The sequence below is a fragment of the Eublepharis macularius genome, chromosome 12 (assembly GCF_028583425.1).
Source record: "Eublepharis macularius isolate TG4126 chromosome 12, MPM_Emac_v1.0, whole genome shotgun sequence".
NCBI classification, from domain to species: Eukaryota; Metazoa; Chordata; class Lepidosauria; order Squamata; family Eublepharidae; genus Eublepharis; species Eublepharis macularius.
Window position 1 is genome coordinate 9,612,749 of NC_072801.1, and position 15,693 is coordinate 9,628,441.

The window sequence follows — 15,693 nt, forward strand, 5'->3', positions numbered from 1 at the left end:
TCCTGCTTGCCACCTTTCAGGCGCAACGGGGAACGGGATGAGGGCCAATGTTTTCTGGTGGTTAGAATAATGTGTTAGGGAGATATGGGTTCAAATCCCCATTCAGGCATGAAGCTCACCCAGTGACCTTGAGTCACTTACACACTCCCAGCCTAACCTACCTCAAGAGGCTGTTGAAAGGGTGCAGGGAATGGAGAACCACAGGGCTTTTTTTCAGCAGGAACGTGATGGAACAGAGTTCCGGAACCTCTTGAAAATGGTCACATGGCTGGTGGCCCCGCCCCCTGATCTCCAGGCTGAGCGGCGCGGAGGGCAATCTCAACCCCCCTCTGTCTGGAGATCAGGGGGCGGGGCCACCAGCCATGTGACCATTTTCTCCGAGGGCAACCCACTGAGTTCCACCACCTCTTTTCCCAGAAAAAAAGCCCTGGAGAGCCATACGTGCTGCACTAGCTCTGTGGAGGCAGAGAGTAACAAGCTGCAAGACAATCAGATGCTTTGGTTTGATAATAAAACAGTTTTATTCCAGATGAGCCTTCTGTGGTTTCCAGGCCCAGACAAATTTTCTTTCTGTTTACAGTCAGGATCTCAGCAGAGGCAGCAGGATTTGAATTCGCTGCAAGATTACATGCAACGCTGCACCAATAAGCTCTACTGGCTTGATCAGCAGGCCAAGGACCGCATGCAGTATGACTGGAGTGATCGCAACCCCGACTACCCCGGTCGGCGCCGTCAGTATGAGGCAAGTATTTTTTTTTTAAGCCTCCAAAACTGGTTTCCCTCAACAGTAAGTAGCTGGTTGTTCAGAGTGTGTGAGGACTTTGTGGCACGCACGTGTCTCCCTCTTTTTGCTGGCTCAGGGCAACCCTGAAGGGCTGAAAAGAGGGAGGGAGAGCCTTTCTCCAAGGAGCTGAAGACGGTATTTCCATTGTTGCCCCCAGCAAAGCAAGCAAATCTTTCTCCTGCTGTGGTCTCAAATCAGACAGGTTTTGAGGTTTTTTCGAAGTTGGACAGAGAAAGCTATTTGATGGGGCTGAGAGACAGAGTGAGCACCTTGATCCTTCTAAAGGCATCCTATGCCTACAATGAATCAACGGGACTTTGAGGATTGCCTGGTGGTACAATCATGTCGCTCTACTTGCATCCATTCCAGAGACCTGACATGTCCCCTCCCTCCCTCCCCTCCTTTTCCTTTTCTAGAATTTCATCAATCGGAAGTTGGAAGAGAAAGAAGAAGCCATCAACAAACTTCACAAAGATGGCGAAAATCTGTTGGCTGAAAACCACCCAGGAAAGATCCCCATTGAGGTGAGTTAGTCTTGAAATGCAGCTGGCCAAGAAAGCTTTACGGCAACTGCTTTCCCTGCTCTGAATCTTACCGCTGGCTGCATGGGAAACTGCTCAGCACCCCCTGAGGCCCCTTGCCATTGTCTTCTACAGGCTCACGTGGAGGCAGTTCACGCTGACTGGAAGGAGTATCTCAACTTGCTCATCTGTGAGGAGAGCCACCTCAAATTCATGGAGGACTACCACCAGGTACCATCAAGGCCTCAGCAGCAGGGGTGGGCCACTCTTACTCTGCAGGGAGCAGAGCCAGGAGGAGTACAGTTGCAGCTGGATTGCGGGGGGGCAGGAACAAAAGAAACCCCACAAAACATGTAAGAATCTTAGTTCCCCACAATGGCAACACAAGACTGGTGTGTATCCAGGGCTTTTTTTCAGCGGGAACGTGGTGGAACGGAGTTCCAGAACCTCTTGAAAATGGTCACATGGCTGGCGGCCCTGCCCCGTGATCTCCAGACAGAGGGGAGTTGAGATTGCCCTCCGCGCCATGTGGCGCGGAGGGCAATCTCAACTCCCCTCTGTCTGGAGATCAGGGGGCGGGGCCACCAGCCATGTGACCATTTTCTCCGAGAGCAACCCACTGAGTTCCACCACCTCTTTTCCCAGAAAAAAAGCCCAGTGTGTATCAAAACATTGTCGTTCTCTGTTTTCAAAAACACGAGGCCTTGCAGACTGGCTGACTCTGTCCCTTTTCCGTGCTGGCCCTGAAACTGTTTGGGCACAGTCTAAAGAGCCAGAGGCCTGCAGCTAGGGATGCCTTCTGCCCAAGGGCCAAATAACACAACATATTGTATTGCCTGTGGAGAACCTCAGTAGTCACATGGGACCCAGTTCGGGTGGGACCATTGTGTGAGGAGGGTTTATTCAAGTGACTAGTGTTGTTTTGTCAGAATTATACCCTGGTGGGCTCAAAATCCTTGCTGTTTATGATTATTTTGCACCTCAGGTTGCACTTAGAAAATTTTCTGTGTGCACCAAGACAGATGATGTGTTGTACCTAGAGAGAACGACAGGAAGGCAACTCCACTTGTCTTTAAATTACGAGCCTTCTGGTTAGGCATTTTATCTAGTGAGGCCTTGTCTGAAGGAGGCAGGGCTCGGACCAGGTGCTGTTGAGCATATGTATGGGAAACAGCCTACGGGGGAAACAATATTGCCCAACCTGCCCCCCCCCATCATTTCCCCCCAAGCCTTCTCTCGGGCAGGTACAGTCCGCCCTCAGACTTCCGGAGGTGGAGCAGACGGGCAGGGTCCCTTGGGCAAAGGCTTCCTGTGCAGGTGTGCTGGTTTTCCTCCTGAACTTTGGTCCTCCATGGTTGGAAGCAAGCATTGTGCATTGAGAAAGTTTGACTTCTAGATTCTTTTGATCCTTTGTGAAGATTTGGTTGCAGTGCAGAGATTATAAAAATCAAGGTGTATTCCGCAGTGCACGGGTTGTGGAGAAAAACGTGCAGCCAGAACTAAGATTTTGTTCACAAGAGGTTGAATAAGGAGCTGGGCTGCAAAGGAAAGAAATCTATATTGGGGGGGGACCCAGAAAATGGAAAATGGAGGCCATCTATCTTTTTTCCTCTCTCCTTTTTTCATTCTGTTAGAAAAATTTCCAGCATTCTTCCAGATTTGAGGAAGGGGGTGTTGAGCATCAGCTGTTCGGGGTGGGGGAGAGAATTCGTAAGGGGACAGTTGATTATTTCTAAAGATAAGGGACATAAAATCTACAAGGTCTCATCCACTGACCTGGAAGACGGTCCGTTACATTTTCCTTCCTCCCTTCCTCCAGTGATTTCAGCATGATCAGTCTCTCCTCCTTTTCACAACAACACTGTGAGGTATGTTACGCCAAGGGACAGTGCTCAGCCTAAGGGATTCTTCTTTCTGCCTGCCCACCCGCCCGCCCGCCTGCCCACCCATTTTTTCCCTTGTGAACGGCCCAGCTGAAACATGCAAAGCACTGTTATCATACCAGCAAAGAAATGTTTGATTATCTAGGGGATTGTGGTTTTTTTTGGCAGTTTCATAAAGACGCTAAAGATGCTCAGGACCTTCTCAGGAAAGTGGATACAGATCTGGACCAGAAGTACAGCCCAGATTTCAAGGACAGATTCCAGATAGAATCTTTACTGCGGGAACTAGAGGCAAGTACCTGGTACGACAGCAAAAGCAGACCACAGCAATAGGGTGAGAAAGCTCTGCCTTCCGGGGGCAGCATCACATGGGATCTGGGGATTCCCTCAGAGAGTGCAGACTCTGCTCTGCTGGTGAGCTTTGGGGGAGCCTGCCCCACCGCCTCTGTTTTTGCCAACCTATCTTTGCCCATCTCTCTTGAACGGTTCTGATCCTCCCTTCCCCTACAGAACCATTACCTTTGCTTTTCTCGTGGGGCAGGACCAAGAGAAGGCCTTGGACAAGTATGAAGATGTGGTGAAGTCCCTGCAGAAGCGCAGCCAGCAGGTGCTGCCACTGAAGTATCGGCGGGAGACACCCCTGAAGCCCATCCCAGTGGAAGCGCTCTGCGACTATGAGAACGAGCAGGTCAGCGCCCCCCCCCCATTGGCTCTGGCACAGCAGGACCAGAGGAGCTCACGCAGGGAGGGGGCACTCAGGAGAGGAATGCATTCCCACTTGCTCGTTCTCCACTACAAGCTCCTCCCACACCTTGGGCGTGAAACAGAAGCTGTCAGAGGGTGGGGAGGGTCTATGTGGAAGCAATGCATGCATGGTTGGGTAGTAAACTCTTTTCTATCCCAAAATAGTAAAGAGTCCAGTAGCACCTTTAAGACTAATCAACTTTATTGTAGCGTAAGCTTTCGAGAACCACAGCTCTCTTCGTCAGATGCATCTCGAAAGATGCATCTGGCTCTCGAAAGCTTATGCTACAATGAAGTTGCATCTGACGAAGAGAGCTGTAGTTCTCGAAAGCTTATGCTACAATAAAGTTGCATCTGACGAAGAGAGCTGTGGTTCTCGAAAGCTTATGCTACAATAAAGTTGCATCTGACGAATAGAGCTGTGGTTCTTGAAAGCTTATGCTACAATAAAGTTGCATCTGATGAAGAGAGCTGTGGTTCTCGAAAGCTTATGCTACAATAAAGTTGGTTAGTCTTAAAGGTGCTACTGGACTCTTTACTAGTTTTAATCTACAGACTGACATGGCTAACTGCTCTGGGTCCTTTTCTATCCCAGTGTCAGATAACTCGCAGTGCCACCTACATGCTGCAGAAAAACAACGGTGACCTCTGGGAGGTGACAGACAGCGCAGCAAGCACCATCACTGCTCCTGGTGTTTGCTTCATGATCCCTCCTATGGATCCGGAATCGTTGACCCTTGCCGACAAGTAAGCCCAACCTCCAGTCATGCGTGTGGTGATGGCTGCTCCAGCAGTGGACAGCACAAGAGCATGCTCCCCTTCTACCCACCCTTCCTTTTTGAGCACAAGAATGCTGTGTTGTTCTCCCACTCTGCCCCCCAACTGACTCCAGCTCCTCTCCTTCTGTAGCATTGCTGGTCAGTATCAGAGTGTGAAAAAGAAGACAGCCGGCACCAAGACCCTTCTGCAGCAGCGGCACGACAGCCTGAAGGCAGACAGCATTGGAGGTGCGTGGCCCATAATTCCAGGGTGAAGGAAGGTCTGAGCCCCAGCTGAGCACTTTGAACCTTCCTTTATTCTGTATGTGACCAGCTTCATGGCTCCTCTTCAGTGTTAATGAGAGAACTTGATAGAACCACCCAGGGCTTTTTTTCTGGGAAAAGAGGTGGTGGAACTCAGTGGGTTGCCCTCGGAGAAAATGGTCACATGGCTGGTGGCCCCGCCCCCTGATCTCCAGACAGAGGGGGTTGAGATTGCCCTCCACGCAGCTCGCAATCTCAACTCCCCTCTGTCTGGAGATCAGGGGGCGGGGCCACCAGCCATGTGACCATTTTCAAGAGGTGCTGTAACTCTGTCCCACCGCGTTCCAGCTGAAAAAAAGCCCTGGAACCACCTGAGTTGCTGACCGTGAACCTCAGCAAACCTTTCCCCACCTCCATCTTACCTTAGACGCAGCGTCTGTACAGGGGCGACAGCTGCTGGCGGGGTTGGAGAAAGTGAACAGTGAGTTGGATAAGCAAGAGAAAGCCATTACAGCAAACCTGCGACCTCCGCTGGAGCCGAGCCGAGCAGTGCAAGACAGCGCTGAACGTTCCAAGGAACTGAAGGTAAATGTGGCCTAGGGGGAGCAGGGCGAAAGGACTAAACACCAAGTCCATGGCTGCTGCGAGGACATCCGGCACAGCTCGCCAAAATTTTATCTGAACTGTGTCAAGATCCTTTGTGATTTTATGTCTACCACTTCTGTTGTGTGCTGATGCACCGAATCCAAAGGACACAGAGTGTGAGCACTCGGGTCTGATCTAGCAAGGCTGTTTTTGTCCTTCAAAATACAACTTTGGATTTGCACAAGGAGGGCACATTTGGCCTCCCCCCTTCCCCAGCATCCCCCAACCTCGGCAGCTAGGCCAAAGGGGCAGCAGTCGGAAGGGCAGATCGGGAAGCTAGCGGGAAGAGAAAGTAGATGGGGAGGCTGAAAGAGAACTCAGCTGGTGAGCAGGCAGAGACACGTGGAAAAGATTAAAGCTCCACACAGATAAGGCCAGAGTCGTCTTTACTCCATGCAAGTACCCAGTACTGACACGGTAGCATTTACAGCCAGGCCAGGTCAGGAGTGCTGCCTGGAGGAGTGGGCCCACGAAGCGCGTAGTTACAAGGGAGATGAAAGGAATGTACTGAACAGCTTTGGGCCTTCTCTGTTGACTTTGTATCCACAAACTTTGGCAGAACATTGAAACATAATTATGTTAATGAATGTAGCGTATTGGTCATGAATTAAGTAGAATTACTTACTGCGTACTCTCTGTAGATTGTAAGAGGCACTGGTACTTTCTGTGATATGTTTACTAATTGTATGAGATTGTGATATTTATTCTGATATACTTGAATTGTTGAGCACTTGCACTTCAAGGGCTGGAGATTCTTTCATTGTACATCAGATATATTATTTATTTATTTGTAATTATAAGTGGCTAGCTTTGCCTCAGGTTAGGAAATACAATTTCTTGTGGCTCAAATAAGACATTTAGACTAAACTATTTCTCTGTAAAGGGCCGATTCCAGATGACTAACCTTAAGTCGCTTCATGCCGCCCTCTTCCGGATCGCGACGGGGAAAATGCGAAATATCACGTTTCCTCGCGTGAGTTTTGCGCGTCATCGTGCAAAACTCACGCGAGGAAACGTGATATTTCGCATTTTCCCCGTCGCGATCCGGAAGAGGGCGGCATGAAGCAACTTAAGGTTAGTCATCTGGAATCGGCCAAGGTATATAGACTAAATAATTAGTTTAATTATATTGTCTTTAGTGATTTTTCATTTGATATTTAGACAGCTTTCACGGCGGTTAGTCTTGATACTGTGATATTTTCTTTCTTTTGGATTGGGCCATGAAGGAACCTGGCAAAACAAAATGGCTCCGTTCATCCTACCCTCAGCAGCCTCAAGGGGGCGCCAGTCAGCATGCAAGTCAGCGGGATCGCAAATCAAGGGCTGTTTTCACGCTGCTTACTGGCCATGGAACATCGTGCCAAGCTCCCAGAACGACAGCGTCTTCCTGTGAAAGCGTCTTCCTGTGAAATCGCGCCAGGAAGATGCTGTCATTCTGGTAGCTTGGCGTGATGTTCAGTGGCCAGTAAGCAGCGTGAAAACGGCCGAGGTTTGGCTGATCTGAGACCAACAGTGGAAAGGGGGTACCGTTATTCTTATTCATCTACTTTGTCTCTCTCACCCACGTTGCAGAACATCACCAATGAACTCCGGTGCATTGAGCCAGAGAAAGCGCGCAAGATCAAAGAGTGCGACGGCTTCATAGAATCAGTCCCCGACACTGGCAGTGCCAAGTTGGTGAAGAACCGGGCAGAGGAATCCAACAACAAGTACAACCGTGTGGTCCAGCTGCTAAATGCTGCTCAGGAAAAGTAAGGATCCAGCCGTGGTTTCTCTGAGCTGAGTTAGGAAACAAACTTTTAGCAGGCAGACCTGCTTTGCAGAGACGTCTCTATCCAGAAGCTGGTAGCTGGAGGACTCCGGTCCCTGAGCTGGGCTAGAAATAAAAGCCCTGGCTTCAGCGGAGGCTGATGTGGAATGAAAGTTGCAGTCCACTTGCAGTGCAGGCTTAGACAGAATGCAAAACTGTAGGACCGATTATATAGACACATCTATCGTGTTCACCCTTCAAACAGTCTATCAAACCTCTCTCTTCAGTTGGCAGTCGTGAAAGAAACTTGGCTCACTTGCTTGAGTTAACCAGAGGTCCTTGCTCTGCAAACAGATCCTTTGTGCCCTTGCCCTTTATTTAATACCACAGTGACATCAAGGCTGTAGCTGTACACAGCCTGTCAGTCCTTGGCAAGTAAATCCCCAAGTTCTCCACAGCAATCACACAGGTGAATTGGTTGAAGTGACTTTTATTAGAGATCTATCAGGTTCAAGGTGCTCAGACAGTGGAATTGGCAAAGTGACGTATTGAGGGAAAGCATGGTTAGTTATAGGTTAATGTCCCACCCCCAGGTTAGTAGCCTGTTGAAATTCTGGTGCGAACGCCAGAGACAAAAAGTATCAGAGCTTAGACTACGATAAGCAAGAATAATACATTGGGTATGAAATCATCCCTGTTCTCAGGGAAGATACAATTCTGACTAGCTGCATCTGGCCTCAAGGCTGTTGGCTACAGAAGTGAAAGTGTTTAACTTCAAAGCAGAGATAACATGCTGAGCTTCCAAATAACAGGCATTGGAAGGTCTCAGGACTCTCCATAGCGTCAGAGGATTAATAGGTTGCCCACAACATACACATGGCATGTACTGCAGGCAGGCATACGTGACACAGCCCTGGCAACAGGAGATCAGCTTCTTCAGACTTCAGCGCATTTCCAACCTTTTTCTCCTAAGGTGCTTCAAAAGATTGCCTTAGAAGGTGATGCAGTAACACAACTTGTGGTCCCGTTGTTTCACATCCTTAATCTCAAGCAAGCAGCCAGGCTGTCCCCCAAAGCAGTCTAGCAACTGGTGCAGGGAGCTCTGCTTGCAGGGAACCTAAAGAGCCCATAAAGTGTCTTTTAAAAAGAAACAAACTACAGAGACCCAAGATTCCAAAGCTGAAGGAAAACAAAGATGTTCTTGTTCCTCTACAGACCTGCTCAGTTCAGATGTCACACAAAACCAGGACTAGTTTTGTCAAGCTTGAAAATCCTGGTTTGCATCTATAAAGACTGGTTTTGTCACCTTTCCTCCTTCCTGGCTGAAACCTGGCTCGGATCGTGGCCTGTAACACTAGCAGGAGGGGGGGGGCACGCCAGGGCACAAAACAGGAGATCCAGATTTGCGTGACACACAAAACCGCACTTAAGACGATCTGTGGTTAAGCAGTAAACTTCAACAACCTGCGGTTGCAGAATCCAGCATCAGATACTTTTAACTAACCACAGTGAGTGGAGCAGCCCATGTGCAGACGGCTGTGGTAGCCACCGCTTCTTTAGCAGTGCAATCCGAAGCAGAGATACTCCGGTCTAAACCCGTGGAACACAATGGGCTTAGACTGGCCCAGCACTGCTTAGGATTGCACTGTTTATCAGGGCTTCCTGCGATGCCTGAAGCAATCCACTGCCTGGAGTGCTGGGACTTCCCTCGGGGCCTTCGGAGCATCTTCAGCTGCCTCCCCAGGCGTCTGCCTCTTCCCCTTGCATTGCCATTGTCCACATGTCTTGCTTTGCTGATGTGTGATTTGTTGAGACCCTGGACACGTGCCTGTGTGAGAGATAAAGAGGCGGAGGGGTCTGTGACTCGAGTGCCAGACACAGGCGCCCACAAAAGGGTTACTACAGAGACCAAGAGTCTTCCCTAAAGTTCTGCATTAAGAAGAGGCAGCCAGGGCAAGCCTGGAGCATGTGGTTGTCTAGGCTGCATCTTGAAAGGTGTTGTGCTCTCTTTTGGCAGAGTTGACGTGGCCAATCGACTTGAAAAAAGCCTCCAGCAGGGGAGAGACCTGCTTTCTGGCTATGAAAACAAGTTGGCCATCGAGGATACAATCCCAGAGGACATCAGCGCCCTGAACCGCAAAGAAGAGGAGCTGCGGGTGAGGGCTGGCTTTTTGCACAGGCCATTCAGAAGACAAGGTTTCCCAACGGCCCCTGATCTACCAGGGCAGTTGGAAAACCCTCATCACGTCTCCCGGGGGCGGGAAGAATCCTTGGCTGGGACAGGGAGGATTTTCTGTATGTAGGGATAAATACGAGCTGCTCTACACAAACTGTTCCTGGACTGCATTACATCCAGATGTGGCCCAGGATGCGGGGGGGGGGGGGGATGGATCATATGACTCAGCATTCCCCAACATGGTAAAAAAAAAAAGAAGCATAAAAGTCTCCACCTGCAAAACCTCCATGTACAGAGGCAGTGCTAGAAGGCAGCGCTGGGAGAAGGGCTGAGCGTCTATGCCCTGTTCGTTCAGCCCTCCAGGCTGATGGGTTGGCTGGTGTGCCAGAAAGGATGGCGGATTAAACGGGCCATTAATCTGATCTAGCAGGGGTCTTCTTATGTTCTAAAAATGTCGTAAATCAGGAAGACGGTTGCAGCACCACGGCTGTTCTTTTTTAATGGAAAGGACTGACCTCCCTCACAGGGTGTTTGGGATGAGCACTCTGGACTCCGCCATGAGCCGAATGGAGGAAGGCCAGGATCAAAATGTACCAGATAAATAGCCTGGGGTGGGGGGCCCATCAGCAGGTGCTCAGTGCCTGCCAAAGAGCCCATTACACCCACTGAGTATCCCTGCACATGCCCAACCCTTCCTTTGTACACCTCTGTGTGCCTGTAAGTGGAGCCTGTAAGCTAACTGGCATTGCCTTCTTCCACCCCACCCCAGATCCTGGGTTCTGAGCTGCAGGCCCAGCGGCCCTTGCTGAATGAGGCAGAGCAAGAGTTACAGAGGGCCAAGAAGTGCTCCATCGCCCTGGCCAACCAGTTCCAGGAGCACTGCCCGGACATCGAACGCCAGGAAGCCGAACTACACAAGCTCAACCAGAGGTTCAGCAACCTTGGCAAACAAATTGATCACAGGTCAGAGTTGAGCTGCGCCGAAGGAAAAAAAGAATGGGCAAGCCTGTAGAGAAGCAATGGCAATAGAGGGCAGGGGACCGAGGGCAGGGAAAAGTGATTTGTAAAATACTCTAATATGTTTGCATAGATTTGAACTATATATAATCCCACTCTCCAAATGAGCGCCTAATGCAGCTAATGCAACATGCCAACCAAAAATTAAATTACCTAATAAAAAATGTAAAAAGGACATCACTACCACACAGTTAAAAAAAAAGCTTCCAAACAAATCAAATTTTCATAGCTGCAGTTAATTGTTGGGAGTGATTTTTCCTCTTAACAATGTCTCTCGAGTGCAGAGAATTCCACAGTTCAGAATATCTGAAGGCAGGAAGTACTTTTAAGGAAGCTGTGCCATCTGGTGGTTCCTATTATCAACATTTGAGAGTGTGCTTGAATGTTTCACATGGTGGTTAAGCACATGTTTCTATGGAGGAACTATCTAACCATTTAAATCTCAGCCTTCTTCCAAGGAACTCTGGGCAGCTCTGTGTCCTCTGTGAGGGAGATTAGGCTGTGAGAGATTGTTTCAAGGTCACTCAGTGAGGATGTTGAGTTGGGTCAACCAGGTCCTAGTCTGACCGTTTAAAAATCTAACCACCTGCCCCCACCAGAACCAATCTTGACTTTCTCAGAGCAAATAGGCTTGTGTGTGCTGCTGATAGCTGTAACCAACAAAGTCCTCTGCAATCCCTTCGTAGGTCTCAGATGCTCCAGAAAGCCAAATCAGCCTATTCTGACTATCGTGCTGGTTATGACAATCTGAGACGGTTCCTTTATAACGTGCCCAATTACGAGCCGCAAGAAACTGATAGTGTCGCCCATGTGGAAAACAAGTTGAAGAGCCAAAGGGTAATTGACGCCTTGATTCCTGTCCTTTTCCCCACTCCACAGGCTTGTCAAGACAGAGGGAAATAGATGGCTTTCCATACTGGATCAGAACTAGAGTCTCTCTAGCTTATTGGGCCCCTGCCAAAGGGTGTGGTGGAGGCAGCTGTCCCGTCTGAACACTGGTAGTCAGTGGAGCTCTGCTCAGACAGTCTTCCAGCTACCCCAGCACTGATTTTGCTCTTGCTGCCTGGCGAGATTCTGATTCTCGAAGCAAGGCATAGGGCTTGACTGCTACAGATCAGGAGCTACCCCGGGGGTTGCAAGGGGGGGGAATTAGAGAACCAGTTGTTTCCAAGCACCCCGCTTCCCCTCTCTGCAAAAGGCAGATTCCTGAAACGTCATAAATTCCAAGAGTAAAAGACCGCAGTGTTAGCAAAATCCCAAGGAAGATGGTGCTTCCCACTCTTTGACCTCAGTCTTGGTGGTCTGTTTCTCAGGCCCTGCTGGGAGAAATTGCAAGCAAGGAACAAGAAGTCCACCGGGTCTCAGCCGATGCTCAGCGCTATCAGCAGGCAGTGAAGGTAAGGAGAGTGAAATCCGAGTGGGGGGAGGGGCTGAGGGGGGGTCAGAATCAGCTGTTCCTGTGCAACAACAGTGGAATGGAGCAGACGGAAGCACTGAGGCTAAGAACCAAACTCCTGCCCAAAGCTAGAGCTCATAACAAAGCCCCATATGCACAATACAGACGTGATGAAAAATCAGCCAGATTTCAGAAAGGCTGAAGTCAGCTGCATTGTAGCAATTTTAATTTTACTGATGTAACCAATTATTCTGTGCCATTTATTGGAAGATCCAGAGGAGTTAGCTGTGTTAGTCTGTTGTTACAAATAAAGAGACCACTTATTGTAGCATAAGCTTTCGAGAACCACAGTTCTCTTCATCAGATGCATCTGACGAAGAGAGCTGTGGTTCTCGGAAGCTTATGCTACAATTAAGTTGGTTAGTCTTAAAGGTGCTACTGGATACTTTGCTATTTATTAGAAGGTATCAAAATTCTCTGCCTATGTTTATTATTCATTTTATTTATTTATGCCATTTATAGTCTGCCTTTCTCACTGAGACTCCAGGCGGATTACACAGTGTGAGACTAGTATAGTCAATATCAGGAACATTTCCATAAACAATACTGTAGAGTAAATAGATACAAGTTCACAAAGACATAGCATTAGTAGGAATCCAATGCAACATAGTGGTGAGGTCTATGGTTCCTAACTCATTAGCGGATCATCTGAGATCCCTTTCCTACAATACAGTCCTCCTATCGGAGTAAAAAGCCTTTTTGAATAATTTGATTAGTTAACTTATCCTTATACAACAGCCCTGTAATGCTGGCCAGCATTCTAATCTCCACATCAAATTTGGAAAAGAAGGATGAATCAAAGGGGAGCAGAAGACAGGCAGACTGGCTCACTGTCGTCTCTCACAGGCTTAGATCTCTCAGTATATTCACACCTTTTCCTCTGTCTTCTCCTCCATCTCCCTCCAACATCCCCAGGACTATGAGCTAGAAGCAGAGAAGCTGAGATCCATCCTTGACCTGGAGAATGGGCGGAACGGATTCATGAGCAAGAGACCCAGACTTCAGTCTCCCGCCGCGAAAGTGAAAGAGGAGGTACTTCACTTACCAGCCTTGACTCGGCCTTGCCTGGGGCTGTTCTGCAAAATATTCTACGGGGGCTCTGCCCCTACTGTATGGATTAACCGCCACAATATTAAGCCCCTCTTCCTTATAGCAGGTGAAGTTGCAGCACCATTATTTAGCATTCACATCCAGCCAAAGAGCTCAGAGCAGCAACAATTGCTCTGCCCCTTCCTATTTATCCTCACAATGGGGTTGCCAACTCCAGCTTGGGAAACTGGAAGGTTTGGAAGGCAGAGTTTGGGGAGAGAGCTCAGCAGGGGTGGGATACCATAGAGTCTGGCCTTTGAAGGCTGCCATTTCTTTCAAGGGAACACATTAGCATAGTCTGGAGTAAAAAAGCTGGCCACATGAATGCTCCTGCACTTCATGCTGCCGGCCTGAGGTAAGTGCCAGGTCCGTCCCCCCCACCAGGAGGGTAGAGGGACCTAGCAACCCTAGCCAGCAGGCACCCGAGTGATCTAACCCTAACCCTGAACCCTAACCCTGAATACCAACAAAAATGTCCAGGGTATGTAAGCTTCTGTGATCCACAGCTCACTTCATCATTTACTTGGTATCTGATGCAGTGAGCTTTGAGACACGTCGCCAATGTGGGGATTAGGGGGACAGCCTTACAGTGGCTGGTCTCCATTCTCCAGGGTCGGGGACAGAGGGTGGCACTCGGGGGAGATCTATCGCCCCGTCACCCTTTGGTGTGTGGGGTTCTGCAAGGGGCGATACTCTCCCCGATGTTATTTAACATCTACATGCGCCCCCTCGCCCAGTTGGTGCGGAGGTTTGGGCTGGGCTGTCATCAATACGCGGATGACACCCAACTTTTTCTGTTGATGGACGGTTGGCCAGACATGGCCCCAGACAATCTGGCCAGAGCTCTGGAGGCTGTGACGGCACGGTTGACACAGAGCAGGCTGAAACTGAACCCGGTGAAGACAGAGGTCCTGCAGCTGGGATGGGGGCTGCCAGATGTTGGGATCCAGCTCCCTGCCCTGGATGGGACACCACTGGCCACTTTGCCAGTGGTGAAGAGTCTGGGCGTGCTCCTGGATGCCTCCCTGTCGAAGGAGGCCCAGGTCACGGCGGTTGCCAAGTCTGCATTTTTCCATCTCCGTCAGATCAGGCAATTTGCCCCCTACCTGACGCCCCAGGACCTGGCTACAGTGACCAATGCTATGGTCACCTCCAGGCTAGATTACTGTAACTCACTCTACGCTGGGCTACCCCTGGGCCTGATCCGGAAACGACAACTGGTCCAGAATGCGGCAGCGCGGGTCCTGACCGGTATATCCTACCAGTCACATATCACACCTGTCCTGCGCCAGCTGCACTGGCTTCCGGTTGAATTCCGAATCAGGTTCAAGGTGTTGGTTCTCACCTTTAAATCCCTGAGCGGGTTGGGACTGGCATATCTTCGGGACCGCCCCTCCCTGTATGTTCCCCGGAGACTGCTTTGATCAGCGGATGTTTACTGGTGGTCCCCAGCCCTAGGGAAGCCCGACTTGCTTCAACCAGGGCCAGGGCCTTTTCAGTCCTGGCCCCAGCCTGGTGGAACGCTCTGTCAATGGAGACCCGAGCCCAGAGGGACATATTATCATTCTGCCGGGCCTGTAAGAAGAAGCTGTTCCGCCAGGTGTTCGGTAGTTGAAGGGGGCAGTGCCATGTCGGCCTCCCACCTTTCGGGTGGGGGGTTCTCCCCACCATTGCACCTTAATGTATTTGGTTCATTTTATTATTGCTTATTGTATATTGATTTTAGAATTGTTTTCTTGTTATTATTGATTTTAACTGTTGTTCACTGCCCAGGGCCCCTGAGGATGGGCGGTTTATAAATTGAAATAATAAATATAAATAAATAATAAATAAAAGTTTATGCCCTGGAAAATTTTGTTGGTCTTTCAGGCGCTACCGGACTCAGATTTTGTTCTATAGAGTAATACTGCTCCCAGTCTGAAACTATTTTCAGACAGAGTTTCTCTCTCTTTTTTAAAATTCTTATCTTAGGAAGCTCATCTGGCTGCGAAGTTCACGGAAGTGAATGCTGTCAACAGGCAGAGGCTGCAGAATTTGGAGTTTGCCCAGAATCTCCTGAGACAAGTGAGTGCGAGGGGGAAAAGGCTCCTTGCCAAAATTCAGACCATGCATCTGACTCTGGGGAAGGGGGGGAGGGGGGGAGGGGGCGTCACCTAGCATCACCTGGTTCCACCTTGATGGGGAAGGGAAAGTGTACAGGATGCCTTAATAGTTGGCTTAGCAGGGCTCCAGGTAGGAGCCAGATCCTTAGCATTCCTGCAACCCCAGCTGGCATTTACCCGACCCCGCCGGCTAATGACAAAAGCTTTGCATGTTGCTAGGTCATGAATGACTAAGGCCTGGTTTAAATGTGATGCCTCTGGCATCCTTAAAAAAAAACACCTTTCCCTGTGCAATTCTTCACAAGCTCAGGGTCTCAGCAGAACTGCTGTGTAATGCCACCCCCACACTTCTATGCCTAGTGCTCCTCCAGAGTATCCATGAGGGCCATGGTGCAAAACAAGTGCAAGTGCTCACAGCAAATCTCAAGCCCTTGCACAACTGCACCCATGCACCTGCACCGCACTCGTCCTCTCAAATGGCAGACCACAGAACCCCTTGCAAAG

The 15,693-nt window shown here is 49.6% G+C and overlaps 1 protein-coding gene across 1 annotated transcript in view; it reads left to right on the forward strand.

Annotated features, from left to right (window-relative positions):
- The window catches only part of PPL (periplakin), a 61,635-nt gene that overhangs the window by 42,043 nt on the left and 3,899 nt on the right, over positions 1–15,693 (forward strand). The window contains exons 7-21 of the mRNA XM_054995618.1: positions 581–742; positions 1,201–1,308; positions 1,441–1,536; positions 3,357–3,479; positions 3,730–3,876; positions 4,528–4,679; positions 4,842–4,939; positions 5,382–5,539; positions 7,172–7,350; positions 9,367–9,505; positions 10,295–10,488; positions 11,229–11,379; positions 11,856–11,939; positions 12,914–13,030; positions 15,059–15,151. Of these exons, the coding sequence (XP_054851593.1) occupies positions 581–742; positions 1,201–1,308; positions 1,441–1,536; positions 3,357–3,479; positions 3,730–3,876; positions 4,528–4,679; positions 4,842–4,939; positions 5,382–5,539; positions 7,172–7,350; positions 9,367–9,505; positions 10,295–10,488; positions 11,229–11,379; positions 11,856–11,939; positions 12,914–13,030; positions 15,059–15,151 (2,001 nt within the window). The remainder of the gene's footprint in view (positions 1–580; positions 743–1,200; positions 1,309–1,440; positions 1,537–3,356; positions 3,480–3,729; positions 3,877–4,527; positions 4,680–4,841; positions 4,940–5,381; positions 5,540–7,171; positions 7,351–9,366; positions 9,506–10,294; positions 10,489–11,228; positions 11,380–11,855; positions 11,940–12,913; positions 13,031–15,058; positions 15,152–15,693) is intronic.